Source organism: Schistocerca nitens, chromosome 10 (genome assembly GCF_023898315.1).
Source record: "Schistocerca nitens isolate TAMUIC-IGC-003100 chromosome 10, iqSchNite1.1, whole genome shotgun sequence".
Classification (NCBI taxonomy): Eukaryota; Metazoa; Arthropoda; class Insecta; order Orthoptera; family Acrididae; genus Schistocerca; species Schistocerca nitens.
In genome coordinates this window covers 118,291,567-118,312,574 of record NC_064623.1, presented here as the reverse complement: position 1 = coordinate 118,312,574, position 21,008 = coordinate 118,291,567, and the positions used below count along the sequence as shown (strand labels likewise).

Here is a 21,008-nt window from a genome sequence, read left to right as displayed (position 1 = left end):
CAGTCTGTAATCAGTAATGCATAACAGTATTCATATGATACCTTCATCCATTTATCCGCTGTTTTTGATGTTCCATTTGGCAGGCTATTGAGCTCTGTTGCTAGTTGTTGCAAAATTTTCTGCTTGTGTCTGACTCCATCTGGTCCTGTGTATCTCCCAGTCGCTAGTTCCGCATGTTTCATCATGAAATCTAGCATCACTGTTCGCTGCTCCGTGGAGATTCGCATAAACTGATGTTTTTTGGACCTTACCTACAAAACCACACATACACATATAAACTTTATTCATGTTGTCTTTACAGTTCTGTTCTTTGTGTGTGGTACATTTGAAACAACACCGGCAACTATGCAGTAAGTCATTTTATTATTGTCGGGATTGGAACAGTATGTCTGGCTTTCATTTGCATCTAATAGCATGCTTTATCAGAAACGAGTTTATCTGATGTCATAGCTTCAGGCTAACCAAACTGAAATAAAAGACTGAACGAAGGAAGAAACCAAATCACTTTCTGACCATTTCTCTACTATTCCATTCTTGAATTACAGCCCTCAGCTGTAACCTAATGACTACAACTTTTATCAAAGGCTACAAATACTGACTGAAACTGATCAAGAATAAAGTGACTTACCACATCCTGAGTTGCTGGTTTTTTCCTTCAAATAAAGCACCCATAAACAACAAACACAATAGCACTCCTCAACGTCATTTCAGTGTCATTGGGATGTGAACCTTCCAACATTTCTGCTGATATTTGAGCAATAGTATGTATTCCAAAACACATTTTTTTGGTACTGTGAAGAATAGTGTGCCTGTGTTGGCTGCTAGGTGCTTTGGGTTCTTGGTGCTCTGTACACTGCATTGTGTATGCACGGATCTGCAGCCGCTCGCTTTCGACTGGCTGGCACGAGGAGAACCAACCACAGCACCTCGGTTCTCTAGAACCGTGTGGCATTGTTTCTAAAATGTTTACAGAATAACGTGAGGCCTCTCCTTCGATAACCAGGCGACTCACTGCACTCGCCTACCAAACGGAATGGCAGACTGGGATTCGTACCAAGTGTCTTGTTCCATATGTTTCAACCAAACACTCGAGCAGTACTCAAATATACGATGCACTAGTGTCCTATATTTGGACTCCTTCACAAATGAACCGCACTTACCTAAAACTCTTCCAATAAACCAAAGTTGACCGTTTGACTTCCCTACTACAATACTTGCATGCTTACTCTATTTATTTCATATCGCTTTGCAACATTATGCCCAGATATTTAAACAGTGTGACTGTCAAGCAGGACACTACTAATGCTGCACCCAAACATTATGGGTTATTTTAACTACTCATCAGCATTAACTTACATTTTTCTCACTTAGGTTACCTCCCATTCATCACACCAATTAGAAATGTTGTGTCCTGCAACAGTCACTCAACTTTGATATGGACCCACACACTACAACATCATTAGCAAATAACCACAGATTGCTGCCCACCCTGTCCACCAGATCATTTATGCATACAGAAAATAATAGCTGTCCTGTCACACTGTCCAGGGGACACTTCTGCCGATATCCTTGTCTCTGATGAACACTCACCATCAAGGACAATATACTGGGTTCTATTACTTAAGAAGTTTTTGGGTCACTCACATATCTGTGAGTGGATGGAAGCCTTAGACTCTCTTAGCAATTTTTCATAGGGCCAGAATTTTCTCAGATTCTTGGCAAGGTCTTTTGCTCCAGTATGATGTTGGAAGTTGTTGCACGCTTCGTGCACTGCCCTTCTTATGGACGCACACACTTCTACTAACTTTCACCTGTCAGAAATTTGTGTGCTCTTCTTTGAACTGATAGTGCAACAATCTCTGTTACCTCATTATTTTTTGAATTCGATTATTAAACCACAGAAGCTTATTTCCATCCTTAATACACTTACTGGCCACATAGATCTCTAGTAAGTAATTTACAATCCGTTCAAGCTCTGCCCTTAATCCTTTTACAAGTCATCCTGCACCTAAATGCTGTCCATTTATTGTCTAAGTGGGATGCTAACAACTGCTTATCTGCTTTTTCTAGCATAAACACTCTCCTGGCCTTTTTGATGGATATGTTAACTTTAGTAACCATTGTCACTATAGTGACACCAATACAATTCTCTATACTGTTACTATGAGGTCTGAGCTGTCTGTGCCTACAAGGTCTAAAATATTTCCAATGTGTGTGGGTTGTCTAACTAGTTTTTCAAAGCAGTTTTTGGAAAACTGTTCAGAAGTACATCACAAGACTGCCTGTCCATACCACCTGCAGTGAATCCACAGACATCCCAGTCTAAACTCTGTAGGTTATAGTCGCCTCCAACCAGTGCAGCACGATTAGGGCATTTATGCTCTACTGACTGTTGACTTTCTTGAAATGGCTCTACAACTGTCACAGAGGAATCGAGTGGCTGGTAAAAATAGCCAGCAATTAATTTCGTTTCATTTTGACTTGTTACATACAATCAAATAACTTCACTATCACACTCAACTTCACCTCAACAGGGACAATATTTTTCTCAACTGCAATAAACATTCATGACTTGTTAAATATCTTGGATCTTTCTTCTTTGGATTTCAGCCAGCTCCCAGTCTCGAGAACAACTGGAGCCCAAGAACTTTCCTTGAGGGCATTACATTAGGGAAATTTGTTACAAATACTTTGCCAATTTACTGATGTAATTCTGACAGTCCAAGTTTCATTACTTTGAACACAGTCTGACTTCCCTTTCTGCATAACGTCTGGTGAGTGTATGTCAGAGTACATCAAACTACCATCTTGCCCAAGAAACCACAACGTGCCCTCCCCAAGTACTCTGCTACCTGAGTAGCTGCTTTCATTGTGTAGTGCATTCTTGACCTATCAACGAGAGTCCTACAAATTGCCGCCAATGCTGCAGGTGTAGAAATATGCATCCCAGACAATCACAGAGTCAGCAAAGCATTTGGTTGAGAGCTTCACTTGGCTACAAACAAAAGGACCCCGATCAATTCTGGGAACAATACTGCAAATTTCGAGCTCTGCTTGCACCTCACGTACAAGGCCAGCATTCTTCACCATCTTAGCCAGTTGCCTGTATGAATTGAGGACGGTCTCAGAATGCATGTGACAGGCATCATTTGTGCTGATGTGAGCCACAACTTCCACACAACTGCAACAGGCAAGGCCATCTCCCCATCTCAGAAGAGGCCCCTCAGCAGACATACCAAGCACCTACTGGCTTTGTTTCCAGCCCTGAATGCTGCTATCTTCCTATAGGACTCCATAATGCACCTAACATTGGAGCTCTCGATAACTAGAAAGTCCCCTTCCCCCCACCATGTGTGCCTGCTTGGACCTTGTTGAATGACCACCTGTTCACTCACAGGTCAAATAGTGAGGCCAGACAGCCAGCCTCCACATCCCATTTACACCCCAGATTCTCTGCCACTGCTACACTCCAAGGCAGTAGCCTGAATGCTACACTCCAAGGCAGTAGCCTGAATGTTGCTGAACTTAGCACGAAGCGCATTCAGCCATTCTCAAACTACAGTCAGCTTCTCCTGTGTCTCCACACAGCATGCATACATCCTACCCATGCTAGTAAGACTGACTGAAGAAGTAAACTATAAAAGCAGACAAAAACCTACGTACACAACGTGCTACCCTCCTGATGCATCACCAATGGACACTGATGCCTTCATGAGCTTTGTAGCTGGCTGTTCAGAGTAAATGAAAACTGTGTGACGGACTGCCTGAATTTGAACTTACAAAACATGAGATTGAACCTCTTGAACAGAAAAACATGCACAAAATTTAAGAAATATGCTGCTAGTAAAATGCAGGAACAGTTAAACATGTAACGTGTCACTAAGGAGAGGTGTATCAGTGGACGGCTGGGGCCTGCCTTAGACACACTCCAATTGAAGCCTAAATGTCTCTTTTGATAATTAGCAACACATTTGAATCTGGCCCCAAAGACATGAAAAACTTTACGAGTTCCTAAAACATCTCAATATCATTAGCAATAACATCCAGTTCATCATTGAACTTGAAAAAGACAATGCCTTGCCCGTTGTCAAAGTTCCTAACCATCACAGATGCAATGGATGCTCAGCCACAGTGTCTACAAGAAACCAATGCACACTAAGCTATAACTGCCTGCCATGAAGTATCCCCTGGCACAGCACCATACTGGAGACAATGTTGATATTTGGTTTGTGGGGCACTCAACTGCACTGTCATCAGCACCCGTACAAAGTCCCAATTTTTACACAGTCCAAATTTTTCACATCCAATCTAGTTACTGTCAAAAATGATGATGATGATGAAATGATGAGGACAACACAGAGAGAATTCCCAACCCAGCTGGGAACTGAACCCGGGACCCTGTGATCCAGATGCAGCAATGGTAGCCACTATACCATAAGCTGCGGATAACACTGTACTGTTACACACATTGCTACATAATACAAGAAAAACATGACATGCTGATAACTTGCGCCACAAGATGAACCACCTATGTGAAGTAGTCACAAACAATGCAGACAACAATAATTCAATAAATGATGTGCCCGCATCTCGTGGTCGTGCGGTAGCGTTCTCGCTTCCCACGCCCGGGTTCCCGGGTTCGATTCCCAGCGGGGTCAGGGATTTTCTCTGCCTCGTGATGGCTGGGTGTTGTGTGCTGTCCTTAGGTTAGTTAGGTTTAAGTACTTCTAAGTTCTAGGGGACTGATGACCATAGATGTTAAGTCCCATAGTGCTCAGAGCCATTTGAACCATTTGAACCAATAAATGATGTGAACTCAAGTAAGACTCGCATTAAATTTATATTCTTGATGCTCTGTGGATCATTGTCAGGTAAGCTATGCCGGCTGATTAAAGGTGACGGCATCAAATTGGTCTCAAGCTCTCCCACAAAAATCTGACTCTTTTTAGGACACCTATGATGTACAAAATACCCTACAAGATCTTATGTTAGATAAACAGTGTAAAATAATGCAGGAAGGCGTATGAGAGGTTTTCTCACTCATGTTACCCCTAGAAATTTGCTGTGACTGAACATGGTCTTACAAATAGTAACCGAATAAAATTTTATGAAACCTGGCTAGCACTTAAAATATTATGAGACAGTGTAGTTAAAGCAGCAAATTAAATACTAATCACTGACAACAGTTTAATAGAGATGGCGATCTACAGCTCAGCATGGCATGGGATCCATCGGTCATGAGGTTCAAACAGGTGCATCAAATCAGGAGTCAATATATACCCCAATATGCTGCCCTGCACGCATCTGTGATGTCACAGCCAGCGGCTGGAGTATGTAACAAAGTATGATTAGCTCATCAGCAGTTATTCCACTGACAATGTTGAGGAATACTTCAGCAAAAGCTCATGTCTTTTTAACCATTTGAAATAGCTGGAAGCCAATGAACATTCTACTTTTTCAGTGTTGTGAAGTTTCCATCAGAACAATCACTTTCTCCTCTTGTCATATTTTTAAAGCCCCATAACTGAGATGAACTGACTTCATCACAACGATATGCATTAAACCTCTGACTGTTCTGGACATGTCAGTGCGCGACACTCCTACCGTTCTTGGATGCTCTGGATGTGTTTACATGTACCATTGATGCTTCCCTCAGGTGCTCTTAGATGTATATACGTGCACCCCTTTGCCACCACCTTTGTGCTTCCAAAGTGTTTACACAGCCAGCTGCTCAGGTCTCTGTGTGCTCTGGATGGGTTAATGTGCAAAGCACTTAGTGGCCATGCAGAGCGGCCAAATATCCACATTTCTGCCCTGAGTGCACAGCAGGATTCCATTGTTCGACCTATGTGCATTTGCTGCTGTGATCTTATTTGTGTTGCTGTCTTCATTTTCATTTTTTACTGAGAAAATGGCACATCATTGTGGTTGCACAGAAGAAGAAATCATGGAGGTGGTGACAGGTAATTACATATGGTACCTGGCATCACAGGATAAAAGAAACAGATGTAGAGTTTCAGATGCATCCACATAAAGGCCATTGCAATAGCGTTCGGAGAGACTAGTTGGCAAACTGATGTCATTACATGTACCTATAACGCATAACACTTTCAGTATCAGTCAAATGCCTTATCTGCAGCAGCAACGGAATGTCTTGGCTCACTGACCAAGTACACATTTGTCTGTGAATTATATTTACGAGCTTTGATGTGGATACTAGTTTAGTTTCTGTTTAAATTCTTGCGTATTTGGGTGTTTACTAGGCATTAATAACCATGTAGTGTATAGTTTTGCTGTCATTGGTATGGATACGGACTGTGACTGCTGCGTCAGATGTGAACTGACTTGGAGACCCTTTGCGCACAGCTCCAGGTGGTGTTGTCTTTGGTAACACGACTTGAGACTGTTGACAATGGGTGTCATTGAGGTGGCCAGACATGGGGATCAATGGGGCGTCCAGGGCATCCCACGTGTCTCCTAACTGGTTCAGTACTGTAGCCATTCTGTGTACTGCTCACAGTGAAGGTGACTCCTCAGCTGTGGTCGAGTGGGAGGTCACTCCAATGTGTGGCAAGCTGTGAAAGACTTTCCAGGAGGACCTCCCTGGATCATCTGATGAACAGGTTTTGGGTGCTATCTCTGGCTGACGTAGTTCCTGGGCCAGATTCAGTCACTTGATCTGTTCTAGAGCAAGCCTCTCAGCCCACAAGGTATGGGGATTCACAAAGGGTGGAATTACTACCAGTTTGGAGCTCTAACATTAGGTTGAAATGGGGCCCCTCACAGATATGGCTGCCCAGGAGGGGAAGCCTTTCCAGATGTGGAAAGGCTGCTTCTGGAGGTTCTGAAGAGCACAGGGTGCAGCCAGCTGAAGGTGGTGGCTCATGTCAGAACTAACAATGCATGTCATTTTGGACTGGAAGAGATTCTTTCTGGTTTCAGCACCCTAGCCCCAGTGGGGCTTGTGAGATGAAGGAAGAACTTGCCATCTATAGTATCATTGACAGAACCAACTGTGGCCCCTTGGTACAGAGCCAAGAGGAAGGTCTGAATCAGATGCTCTGACAGTTCTGTGGCCCTGTAGGCTGTGGATTCCTTGACTTGTCCCAGAGGGTGGTGGCTTTCCAGGTTCTGCTTAATAGGTCAGCGATCAACTGCACACAGGATAATGGGGGCACTGTCGAAGGGACTGGGAGATATTTCAGGTTAGAGGGTCTCGGGAAACTGCAGAAAGAGTGTCAGTCTAAAAGGGTGCAGGACAAAAACAGGAAGGTACGCTATGCAAGAATTGGTATTGTAGTTGTAAATTGTTGTAGCTGTGTTGGAAAAGAACCAGGGCTCTGTTCACTAATAGAGAGCACTGAAGTTCAAAGCATTACAGTTATAGAAAGCTGGCTAAAGCCAGAAATAAATTCAGCTGAAATTTTTACAAAGGATCTAACCATGTTCAGAAAGGGCAGATTAAATACAGTTGGTAGTGGAATGTTTATTGCTGTCAGAAGTAGTTTACCATGTAGTGAAACTGAAGTAGATAATGTCTATGAGTTAAGGTGGGTAGACATTATATCTGACAACCCAAATAAACTAATAATTGGTTCTTTTTACTGGTCCCTGAACTCATATCATACAGTTGCTGCACAGTTCAAAGAAAACTAGTCTCATTTCAAATAGGTACCCCATTCATAGATTTCAATATACCTTCGATATGTTGGTGAAAATACTTGTTTAAAGGCGGTGGTAGGCATAAAAGGTCTTCCGAAATCGTTTTGAATGCATTCTCAAAAAATTATTTTGAACAATTAGTTCAAAGGTCCACTCGAAGTGTAAATGGTTGCAAAAACATACTTATCTCTTTGTAACAAATACTTCTGTGCGAACAGGGAGCATCATGATGGATACAGTGATTAGTTACCACAGGGTTGTTGTAGCTGGACAAAATACTGTAACATCAAAACTCACCAAAAGCAAACGCAAAATAGTCTACTTAGAAAAGCAGCTTTAGGCAAATTTTTAACTGCCTTCTTCTTTTTTTTAAAAAAAAGACACAGTCTCCAATCCTTCCAGTTTGACTATGCAAGTGTATATCAGATGCGGTTTCAGTTCAAAGAAATATTATCGACAGCAACATTTATACTGGATGATAGTTATTGAACTATATGAAATAAAATCGTCATACTATGGTCGGCCAACCACCGTCACACCCTGTGTGATTTTAATTTGTTTTGTCTGATCTCTGTAGGAGTATTTCCTGTCCTGTGTCATCTGACGTCTTTCCTGCTGTTTGTTTTTATTCTCTCTGGGTGGTTTTAATTTTTTGGAAAAAGGGACCGATGACCGTCGCAGTCTGGTCCCTTTAATCCCCCAAACCAACCAACCAAAATCGTCATAACTTCTGAATGGTTTGCATTAGGTCGTTCGAACTGCATGGTTGGCCGCAGGGCATGATGGGAATTAGTATAAGCATGTGCACGCACCTTGTTGCTGCCAGCCATTTGCACATGAAAATGTCATGCTACAGTGTGACTAAGCATTCAGTCCTCCTGAAGGCCTACTACGTGAGGAATAACAGTCCAACTGCAGCTCAAAGGAAGTTTGCAACTGAGTTCAAGCTGAAGACAACCAGTCCAAGTGTGCTAACAATCAAGAATTTGATTCACAAGTTTGACAGAACGGGTAGTGTTCATGATGACAGCGGTGGGAATGCAGTGACAACAGCTGAAAACATAGAGAAGACACGTGCTGTGTTTCAAACCAGCCCCAGGAAATCGATCAGACAAGCTATGCAACAGGTGGGAATCAGCTAGGAGACATTATGATAAATTGTTGTTGAAGACTTGCATCTCTTTCCATACATTAAGGCCCAGGGCCATTATTGAACTACACAAAAAAAAAAAAACATAAATTAGTTATAAACTGTGCCATGCACACACTTTGTTCAACATGTAAACATCACTACAGATATTCAGATTTATGTTATGACATGTTTGATATGCCTCCCATGATTGGTGATGATGGGGTGCAGGCAAACAGTGCTATTCTGCATGATCCCACTGAAGTGTTGGAACATTGATGCTTTCAATGACCTCATGAATGCATTTCCAGACGTGTGTATATATAAACTTTAAATATGTCTGCTTGTGTCTGTATATGTGTGGATGGATATGTGTGTGTGTGCGAGTGTATACCCGTCCTTTTTCCCCCCAAGGTAAGTCTTTCCGCTCCCGGGATTGGAATGACTCCTTACCCTCTCCCCTAAAACCCACATCCTTTCGTCTTTCCCTCTCCTTCCCTCTTTCCTGATGAGGCAACAGTTTGTTGCGGAAGCTTGAATTTTGTGTGTGTGTTTGTGTTTGTTTGTGTGTCTATCGACCTGCCAGCGCTTTCGTTCGGTAAGTCACATCATCTTTGTTTTTATATATATATATTACCGAACGAAAGCGCTGGCAGGTCGATAGACACACACACACACACACACACACACACACACACACACACACACACACACAAAATTCAAGCTTTCGCAACAAACTGTTGCCTCGTCAGGAAAGAGGGGAAGGAGAGGGAAAGACGAAAGGATGTGGGTTTTAAGGGAGAGGGTAAGGAAACATTCCAATCCCGGGAGCGGAAAGACTTACCTTAGGGGGAAAAAAGGACAGGTATACACTCGCACACACACACATATCCATCCACACATATACAGACACAAGCAGACATATTTAAAGACAAAGAGTTTGGGCAGAGATGTCAGTCAAGGCGGAAGTGAAGAGGCAAAGATGATGTTGAATGACAGGTGAGGTATGAGTGGCGGCAACTTGAAATTAGCGGAGATTGAGGCCTGGTGGGTAACGGGAAGAGAGGATATATTGAAGAGCAAGTTCCCATCTCCGGAGTTCGGATAGGTTGGTGTTGGTGGGAAGTATCCAGATAACCCGGACGGTGTAACACTGTGCCAAGATGTGCTGGCCGTGCACCAAGGCATGTGTAGCCACAGGGTGATCCTCATTACCAACAAACACTGTCTGCCTGTGTCCATTCATGCGAATGGACAGTTTGTTGCTGGTCATTCCCACATAGAATGCATCACAGTGTAGGCAGGTCAGTTGGTAAATCACGTGGGTGCTTTCACATGTGGCTCTGCCTTTGATCGTGTACACCTTCCGGGTTACAGGACTGGAGTAGGTGGTGGTGGGAGGGTGCATGGGACAGGTTTTACACCGGGGGCGGTTACAAGGATAGGAGCCAGGGGGTGAAGGTGGTTTGCGGATTTCATAGGGATGAACTAACAGGTTACGAAGGTTAGGTGGACGGCGGAAAGACACTCTTGGTGGAGTGGGGAGGATTTCATGAAGGATGGATCTCATTTCAGGGCAGGATTTGAGGAAGTCGTATCCCTGCTCGAGAGCCATATTCAGAGTCTGGTCCAGTCCCGGAAAGTATCCTGTCACAAGTGGGGCACTTTCGTGGTTCTTCTGTGGGAGGTTCTGGGTTTGAGAGGATGAGGAAGTGGCTCTGGTTACTTGCTTCTGTACCAGGTCAGGAGGGTAGTTGCGAGATGCGAAAGCTGTTGTCAGGTTGTTGGTGTAATGGTTCAGGGATTCCGGACTGGAGCAGATTCGTTTGCCACGAAGACCTAGGCTGTAGGGAAGGGACCGTTTGATGTGGAATGGGTGGCAGCTGTCATAATGGAGGTACTGTTGCTTGTTGGTGGGTTTGATGTGGACGGACGTGTGAAGCTGGCCATTGGACAGGTGGAGGTCAACGTCAAGGAAAGTGGCATGGGATTTGGAGTAGGACCAGGTGAATCTGATGGAACCAAAGGAGTTGAGGTTGGAGAGGAAATTCTGAAGTTCTTCTTCACTGTGAGTCCAGATCATGAAGATGTCATCAATAAATCTGTACCAAACTTTGGGTTGACAGGCCTGGGTAACCAAGAAGGCTTCCTCTAAGCGACCCATGAATAGGTTGGCGTACGAGGGGGCCATCCTGGTACCCATGGCTGTTCCCTTTAATTGTTGGTATGCCTGGCCTTCAAAAGTGAAGAAGTTGTGGGTCAGGATGAAGCTGGCTAAGGTGATGAGGAAAGAGGTTGTAGGTAGGGTGGCAGGTGATAGGCGTGAAAGGAAGTGCTCCATCGCAGCGAGGCCCTGGACGTGCGTAATATTTGTGTATAAGGAAGTGGCATCAATGGTAACAAGGATAGTTTCCGGGGGTAACAGATTGGGTAAGGATTCCAGGCGTTCTAGAAAGTGGTTGGTGTCTTTGATGAAGGATGTGAGACTGCATGTAATGGGTTCAAGGTGTTGATCTACGTAGGCAGAGATGCGTTCTGTGGGGGCTTGGTAACCAGCTACAATGGGGCGGCCGGGATGATTGGGTTTGTGGATTTTAGGAAGAAGGTAGAAGGTAGGTGTGCGGGGTGTCGGTGGGGGTCAGGAGGTTGATGGAGTCAGGTGAAAGGTTTTGCAGGGGGCCTAAGGTTCTGAGGATTCCTTGAAGCTCCGCCTGGACATCGGGAATGGGGTTACCTTGGCAAACTTTGTATGTGGTGTTGTCTGAAAGCTGACACAGTCCCTCAGCCACATACTCCCGACGATCAAGTACCACGGTCGTGGAACCCTTGTCCGCCAGAAGAATGACGATGGATCGGTCAGCCTTCAGATCACTGATAGCCTGGGCTTCAGCAGTGGTGATGTTGGGAGTAGGATTGAGGTTTTTTAAGAAGGATTCAGATGCAAGGCTGGAAGTCAGAAATTCCTGGAAGATTTGGAGAGGGTGATTTTGAGGAAGAGGAGGTGGGTCCCGCTGCGACGGAGGACGGAACTGTTCCAGGCAGGGTTCAATTTGGATGGTGTCTTGGGGAGTTGGATCATTAGGAGTAGGATTAGGATCATTTTTCTTCGTGGCAAAGTGATATTTCCAGCAGAGAGTACGAGTGTAGGACAGTAAATCTTTGACGAGGGCTGTTTGGTTGAATCTGGGAGTGGGGCTGAAGGTGAGGCCTTTGGATAGGACAGAGGTTTCGGATTGGGAGAGAGGTTTGGAGGAAAGGTTAACTACTGAATTAGGGTGTTGTGGTTCCAGGTTGTGTTGATTGGAATTTTGAGGTTTTGGAGGGAGTGGAGCTGGAAGTGGGAGATTGAGTAGATGGGACCTGCCTACACTGAGATGCGTTCTATGTGGGAATGACCAGCAACAAACCATCCATTCGCATGAATAGACACAGGCAGACAGTGTTTGTTGGTAATGAGGATCACCCTGTGGCTAAACATGCCTTGGTGCACGGCCAGCACATCTTGGCACAGTGTTACACCGTCCAGGTTATCTGGATACTTCCCACCAACACCAACCTATCCGAACTCCGGAGATGGGAACTTGCTCTTCAATATATCCTCTCTTCCCGTTACCCACCAGGCCACAATCTCCGCTAATTTCAAGTTGCCGCCACTCATACCTCACCTGTCATTCAACATCATCTTTGCCTCTTCACTTCCGCCTTGACTGACATCTCTGCCCAAACTCTTTGTCTTTAAATATGTCTGCTTGTGTCTGTATATGTGTGGATGGATATGTGTGTGTGTACAAGTGTATACCTGTCCTTTTTTCCCCCAAGGTAAGTCTTTCTGCTCCCGGGATTGGAATGACTCCTTACCCTCTCCCTTAAAACCCACATCCTTTCGTCTTTCCTTCTCCTTCCCCTCTTTCCTGATGAGGCAACAGTTTGTTGCGAAAGCTTGAATTTTGTGTGTGTGTGTGTGTGTGTGTGTGTGTGTGTGTGTGTGTGTGTGTGTGTGTGTGTGTTTGTGTTTGTTTGTGTGTCTATCGACTTGCCAGCGCTTTCGTTCGGTAAGTCACATCATCTTTGTTTTTAGATATATTTTTCCCACGTGGAATGTTTCCCTATATATATATATATATATATATATATGACAGACACACACACACACACACACACACACAGACACACACACACACACACACACACACACACACAAACATTTTTCCACTGTGCACAAACTCTAGGCAATGATCAATGAGAGATTACAGAACAAAAAAGGTCTGATGAATTTATGTCTAGAAATGCTTGGTTTCCATGCTAGAGGCCATTTATTCAATCACACATTGCTATAGAGACTGCAGTCTAATACACGCTGTACCATGCAGCCACAGTAACATCTGAACAGTCAAGAGCAACATGAATATGCTGCTCCAGCATCTCCACATCTGGAATGGGCTCTGCGTACACGATACTTTTGAGACGGCCTCATAACCAGAGATCGCACAGGTTGAGATCCAGTGAACGAGCAGGCCCTGCAACTGGACCCCTCGTCTGATCCATCGATCAGGGAAGACACGATTGGGATGCATCCAAACATCAATGGTGAAGTGGGCTTGTGCACCATCATGCAGCAACCATATAACCCTTCCAATCATCAATGTCACTTCTTCCAGCAGGGGAGGCAAAGTCACCCACAAGAAACGCCGATAGTTCTGGTCCGTTAAGCGATGTGGCAGGAAACTGGCAGGCAGGAATATGGTTGCCAATTAACCCCAGCCCAAACATTCTGGCAAAACACTGTTGCAAACATTCAATGCTGTGGTTGTTGGTGGCGGAGATAGGCCTCCTGATACAACATCGCTGCCTGCCACCCGTTTCCATTTGCCTTTTTGTAAGTAAACACCTTGTCAGCATGCTCTTGATATGAATACAGAACCATTTTGTACAAGGCTGTATCACATCCATTACAAAGTTAGTCAGTCTAGTACACCCCACCACAGAAGTCGAACATGCGCCAGAGCAAATGGACGTGGTCAGACCATAGAGGGCTCCACGTCCGCAGCGGCTATTCCGCGCAGCGAGGGCGCCACCGCTACGCCACGTGCAGACAGCTGCCAATAGCCGCTCCCTCCGGTTTTGTATATAGGGTCCCGCTCTGCCCTAGTCCAGTCAGTCTGGTACTCACTCTGGATTGCGTTTCTATCTCGGCGGTACTGCGTTCTGATCGTTGTTTGTTGTTGACATGTGCCTGGCTCTGGTTCCGAGTGGATTTACTGTTGGTGTTTGGTGTTGTGGTTTCTACAAGCCTCCATTGTTTATCTCTTCCTTGTTGTGTTGGTCATAGTCGGTCATGGTCGGTCATGGTCGGATGTCATTGGTCTGCCGTCCGACTCGTCCTTGTGTTTACCCGGTGGTGCGCGCTCCACCGCCGGCGGCTTCCCCGCCTGGCGGCTCCGATCCGCAGCCCAAGGCATTCCCGCAGTTGGTTTTGGTTACAAAAGTCAGCAAGAGAAGTGAATCTGACACTACATTACCAATTACTATGGGTGGAGAGGGTGCTAGGGCATGATGTATGAAGAAAAGTACCACCTGCTAGGAGGAAACCATGAAACTGCAACTATTGCTGCATGGTACAGCGCTTATTAGGCCGCAGTCTCTGTAACAAAGTATGATTGAATAAATGGTCTCTTGCATGGAAACCATGCATTTCCAGATGTAAGTTCATTAAACCTTTTTTGTTCTGTATCCTCTCATCGCTCAACCCCTAGCATTCAAACTCTGTTTTTAAACAGGGTAACTTTTCTCCTCCATCACAGAAGCAATGAAAACAGGAAAATATTATGCTAAATTTCAAAAAATGCAAAAACCCCGAAGATTGGCAATGTTTTAGAGAAGCTCAAAATTTAGCACAAAATTCAAAGCAAGAAGCTGTTAATATTTTCCACTACGAAATTCTGTCTTAAAATCGGGCAGAAAATCCAAAGAAATTTTGGTCATATCCAAACACACCAGCAGAAAGGACAGTGTGTGATAATGGTGCCACTACAGCAGAGTTACTACATATAGTTTTCTGAAATTCCTTCACCAAATAAAATGCTGTAGATTTGGATTCTGGAATATTTACTTCAACTGCCAAATGAGTGACTTAGAAGTAGATATCCTTGGTATAACGAAGCGGCTTAAATCGCTTAATAAAGGCAAGCCCTCTGGTCGAGACTGTATACTAGTCAGGTTTCTTTTAGAGTATGCTGATACAATAGCTCCATAGTTAGGAATCATGTACAAAAATTCACTCGTAGAACGATCTGTACCTAAAGACTGGAAAGTTGTGCAAGTCACACCAATATCCATGAAAGGAAATAGGAGTAATCCACTGAAATACAGACCCACATCACTAATGTCGATTTGTAGTAGGTTTTTGGAACATATACTGAGTCTGAACATTACAAGTTACTTCGAAGAAAACATTTTATTGACAAAGAGCCAATACATATTCAGAGAATATCATTGTCATGAAACACAACTAGCTCTTTATTCTCATGAGGAATGAATCATACTGACAGGTTGTCGAACTGATTCTATATTTTTAGGTTTCCAGAAGGCTTCTGACACCATTCCTCACAAGAGACTTCTCATCTAATTGTGTGCCTATGGAGAATCCTTCAGTTGTGTGACTGGCATTCCCCAAGAAATTGTTATAGGTCCTCAGTAGTGTTTGATCTCCATCAAGATTTAGGAAACAATCTGAATGGCTCACTTAGATTGTTTACGAGATGGTAAATGACAGCTTCACCTGCAAAGTCATCAGATGATCAAAACCAATTGCAGAACAATTTAGACAAGATATCTATTTGGTGCAAAATGTGGCAATTGACTATACGGAGTTTTTTTTTTTTTTTTCTCTGCTGTGTACTAACTCCAGAGACTGATTCATGAGGGGATTTGGAATAAAAAATGTCTAATGAACTTATGTCCAGATATGCATGTTTTCCATGCTAGAGACCATTTGTTCAATCATACATTGTTACAGAGACTGCAGTCTAATACACACTGTACCATGAAGCGACAGTTACAGTATGCATGGTTTCCTCCTAGAAGGTGCTACTGTTCCTCATACATCATGCCCCAGCACCCTCTCAAGCCGCAGTAATTGGTGATGATGTGCCTGATTCACTTTTCTTGCTGACTCAGCTTGTAGTGCGTGTGATACAGCGTTGTACACAACATTTCCATATTTGAATTGATAGCTTGCAGACATGATGTTTACTTATGGAAAGGCAAATGACAAGGGGCGACGGGCAGCAATGTTGTATCAGGAGACGTATCTTCGCCAATAACAACCACAGCATTCATTGTCTGCAACAGTGTTTCACTGTTTGTCTGACACAAGGTCATTTTCAGGAAGCAGGAAATCATGAAGGACGTACCTGAAATGTTCAGATGCCAGACTTGGAGGAAAATGTGATTAATACTGTGGAAGGCAACTGCTGCATCGATACCAGGCAGATGGCCCGCCAGTACGTCAGACGACCATGTGGAACATTCTCCATGACAACTGTTACTACCCTCATCACTTACAGCATTTGCAGGGCTTACTAGTGACAGACTTTCCACATCGGTGGCAGTTTTGTCACTGGTTTCTTCACCAGGCAACCACAATTCTGGGATTTGTGTCATCCATCATATTCACAGTTGAGGCCCCCTTTATGCAGAGTAGTATCTTCAACTTTCATAACAGTTTTCTGTGGGATAGTATGCAGAGACCCCATGGTTTTATGACATAAAATCGTTGGTGCAGTTCGAACATATGGGCTGGGATAATTAGTGACAATATTTTGGGATCAATCTTCCTTCCACATCGCCTAACAGGCCAGAACTATCGGTGTTTCTTGCAGATGACTTTACACCCGCTGTTGGAACAAGTGCCACTGATGATTTGAAGGGTCATGTGGCTGCTACATGTTGATGCTCCAGCCCATTTCGTCATTAATGTCTAGACGCATGTCAATCATGTCTTCCCAGATCAATGGATCACACAAGAGGGTCCAGTTGCATGGCTTGCGTGTTCACCAGATCTCAATCTGTGCGATTTCTGGTTGGGGGGCGATCTCAAAAGTATTGTGTGTGCAAAGCCCATTCCAGATGTGGAAACAATGGAGCAGTGTATTCATGCTGCATTTTATGCTGTTTGGATGCCTGGCTGATGTGAACATGTGAGACAAATCACAGTACAGTGCATACCCGCATGTGCTGAGGCACATGGAAACCATTTTCAACACGTACTGTAACTGTGCCACCCACTAGGAGGAAACCATGCATACTGTAACTGTTGCAGCATGGTACTGCGTGTATTAGACCCCAATCTCTGTAACAATGTATGATTGAATAAATGATGTCTAGATCGAAACCATGCATTTCTGGACATAAGTTCAGTAGATGTTTCTTATTCTGTATCCTCTCATTACTCAATTCCTAGAGCTTGTACGCGGTAGCAAAAATCACCCTGTATCTCATTAGAAAATATGAAGTACCGTAATCCACATGTGTACTAAAAGGAATTTGATAAATTTTGGTTACAGGATAAAACACACAAATCTAAATGCTTTAAATTCAACTAAATACTTTGGGATTACAGTTAAGACTGACTGAAACTGGAACGGCCACATAGATAATGTTATGGGAAATGAAATAAAAGACTGCAATTTATTGCCAAAAAACTCAGAAAATACAACATGTCCACTAAAGAGAATGCTTACACTGTGCTTGTCACCCATCTTCTGGAGTACTGTACTGTGTTGAGGGATCCACATCACAGACGATTGCAAAGGGCACCTCATTTTGTAGTATCGCAATATACGGAGAGGGTGACACAGGTATGCCATGCAAATTGGGCTGGCTCTGAGCACTATGGGACTTAATATCCATGGTCATCAGTCCCCTGCAAATTGGGGTGGCAATCATCAGTCCAAAGGTGTTTTTCACTGTGGCAGGACCTTCTTAGAAATTTCAATCACAAACATTGTCCTAAGAGTGTGAAAATACTTTGTTGGCACCCACCTACATAGCGAGGAATGGTCATCATAATAAAATGACAGAAATCAGAGCTCACATGGAAAGATTTAAGTGTTCCTTTCTCCCACACACTGTTCGGGAGTGGAATGGTAGAGAAACCGTATGACTGTGGTTCGACAAACCGTCTGCCAGGCACTTGATTGTGAACTGAGGAGTAATCATGCAGATGTAGATCTGTGTGATCTGGCATTTAAGTGCCTTGCTTTCTTTTTTCACCATGCAGAGATAATGCACAGGTTTCTTTTATTCCTTGTACATTATTTCCTGCTTCTAATGTTTTATTGTGTTAAGGTTTCTTACGCTATATCCACTATCAATATTCATCATTCCGATTGTGTTTGTTATTGTTTTCGAACATACCTTTATTTGCATATATGTTACAAGAGGTACTGAGACTGTGCCCATTTCAAAGATATACTTTGGTTGAAGCACCTGTGTAAGGCCATATTGGATTTCGTGAAGCTCGTATTTGGTGTGTTTTGTATTATAACTTATACCCTAGAAATAAATGACATTCCAAAACGTTTGTACATTGAGAATCTCTCAGAAAGGTACAATTTATTTATATTAAGCATTACATAACATATTATTGACGTTGAAGGATTTCAGGAGACATATGACTGACAGCAAAGCTCAGTAACGCTCTCGGTCTCTGGTGTGGTGGGTGAGTAGTGAATGAGGAGGTTGATTTTATGATGAAGGAATTTTTGGTTGAGTCCTCCCAAATGCAAAAAATTTATTATTCAACTTCACAATTCTGAGAGCTTCTTGGAGTTATCATTGTCAATAATTTAGAAACTAAGCTTGATACATGGAAATGCAAGTAAATATTCAAAACATGTCTATAATCTGGTGAAAACATAAAAAAGACTGACACATAAGAAAGGATTAAAATGTGGCTTACTGTCACTGTTAGCCACCTATACAGAATAATAAAAAATTTACAAGCCAGTTATTTTAGGAAACTTCTTTTTGAAACAAGAACATCTTCAAATTGAACACACATGCAGACGAAAAATATTCTGGTACTTGTGCAGGCGTATTCCTGCTGGTGTTTCAGTTACTTTCAAGATGAAAGGTAGAAGTTTACTTTCCTGGCAGTGAACTGTAATTTTTCACACAAATGAGGACATACTTTACACACCCAGCACATTTATTTAGCTGTAGGAGAGCTACTCCTTAAGTAATTTTTGTAATGCATACTGCTATGTAAATAACAAATATGTAGGTGAACAGGTCCTCATTTCCAAAGAAAGATAATGCAGCTATAATTGAAATTTATGCACAAATTAGAACATACTTCACACAATCAGCTCACTAACGTTGCGTTGGGGCAGCTTCTTGAGTACTTTTCGTACTAATACCGCTATGTAAATGACGAGTATAAAGTGCGCAGGTTGTCATTTTCAAAGAAAGGAATGACAGTAATACTTTCCAAATTTGCAGTGAGTGGACCAGCCGAACATACAAATAGTTTTTGCTTTAAAGGCGGATTCACACTTGTCAGAATGCCACTGCCATGTAACCATCACATTTTTTAACATTGATGACAGAGGAATTCCTGAGCACTCACACTATATGGCACATCAATGTCAAAAGAATGCTGTGTCATTACAGCTGGTTAATAAAGTACTCAAAAGAGATGCTATTTCACGGTTCATGGTAGATCATCATAAAATGCCAAAATTTAGTGTCAAGCAGTTAGCGATGACTGCTGTTGCACTTGATGATGAAGAACAGAGACCAAAAAGAGCCTGGGTTAGAAAAATATTAAAAACTTGAGACTGTGAAGGAGAGTTCCACACTCTTTACAAGGAGCTGGAAGAGGAGGTGTCATTGTTCTATAAATACTTCAGAATGTCTGAAAAACAGTTTTTTCACCTGTTAAGCAAGATACATATGAAAATTACGAAGAGATACTCAAGATTTATTCATCCAGAATCACCTCGACAGAAGCTAATGGTTTGCTTACGGTATGTCTAGATGGGCTAGGTTTGCATACATTTCTGTTACTGCTGTATGTCATTAATTTATTACAAAGCTTGTTTTAAACTTCTGCATGCCGCATCAGCTTTACTCCTGGTTTTTCTTTTCACTATTCCACTGGAAAAATCCTGAGTAAAGCTCACTGAAAGAAATACATATCATTTATTTTGCGATGTATTCCTTCAGGATTTAAAACAAAATACTCTTAATTTAGTACTGTCTTCCAGTACATATTAAGACTTTTTCGTGATAGCAATCAGTGGGGAATACATTTGTATTAGTTCACACTATGTACTTAATGTGACAGATGCTCACCAAGTAAGCTACACTATTACCTGTCGAAATTTCTTCCCGGGAAACCTTGACGTGATGCTCACATGATGTGACGCGTCGACAACGCTCCATTGATAGTGTGTGTGAATTCCGCCATTTGAACTACAGAGGATAATCTTTGTACGTGATGTATATAACAGTGAAGTTTTGTTTACTCGTCTGCTAGAATGGCTGCTGCAGTCAGAATGATACCTTGACAACAGAGACATTTATTGATGCCTTCGGGGATGTCAAAGGATGTCTCTGAAAGCAGCGCAGCCATAGTACCTCTCGTGACATTTATACAAATAAAGGCATATGTTTTTGAGTGCTATTGGTTGTACTTTGTAAAGTTTGTTGCGAGTGAAGTAGGGGCTGATTTATATTTTCTCTGGTTTCGCACGTTTTCATAAAAATGCCACAAATAAGGAAATTCTCGCCTAAATTAAAATTCAGAGGAAATAAATACATAAAGCTAAATGAGGTTAGTGGTAGTGGGTCAAAGGAACCAAGAAGATAATCACAACCTCAAGAAAGAAAGTGCAGTGTCTTGATGGAGTTTCCTCCTAGTCAGCTTGTGGAGGTGAACGCGCTTTTGAAAATACTGTGGTGAATCTTAGCATGCTCTGATTCTCTCCCAAGGATAACTCATCACTGCATATTCTGCACACAGTATTTTTTGAAATGAAATTGCAGTGTCTTCACACAGGGATTGTGCCAAACCTGATGTTGAATTGTACCAAATGTGGTGCAGTAGCTACAACAACAACATCAGGAATGGCAAATAATAATTTGTACAAGAATAATTTAAGGCTAGTTTGTGGTCTCAGATTTATTGGTAAAGGGATGGAGGTGGGCAATC

The 21,008-nt window shown here is 42.9% G+C and overlaps 1 protein-coding gene across 5 annotated transcripts in view; it reads right to left on the bottom strand.

Moving 5' to 3' along the window:
* Positions 1 to 21,008, bottom strand: part of LOC126210335 (uncharacterized) — a 180,473-nt gene that overhangs the window by 1,457 nt on the left and 158,008 nt on the right. For all 5 annotated transcript variants that reach the window (XR_007540650.1, XM_049939543.1, XM_049939542.1 and 2 more), the window contains one exon: positions 42 to 251. Coding sequence is in view for 4 of the 5 variants with exons in the window: in XM_049939543.1 (XP_049795500.1) it covers positions 42 to 251 (210 nt within the window). In the remaining variant the exon portion in view is untranslated. The remainder of the gene's footprint in view (positions 1 to 41; positions 252 to 21,008) is intronic.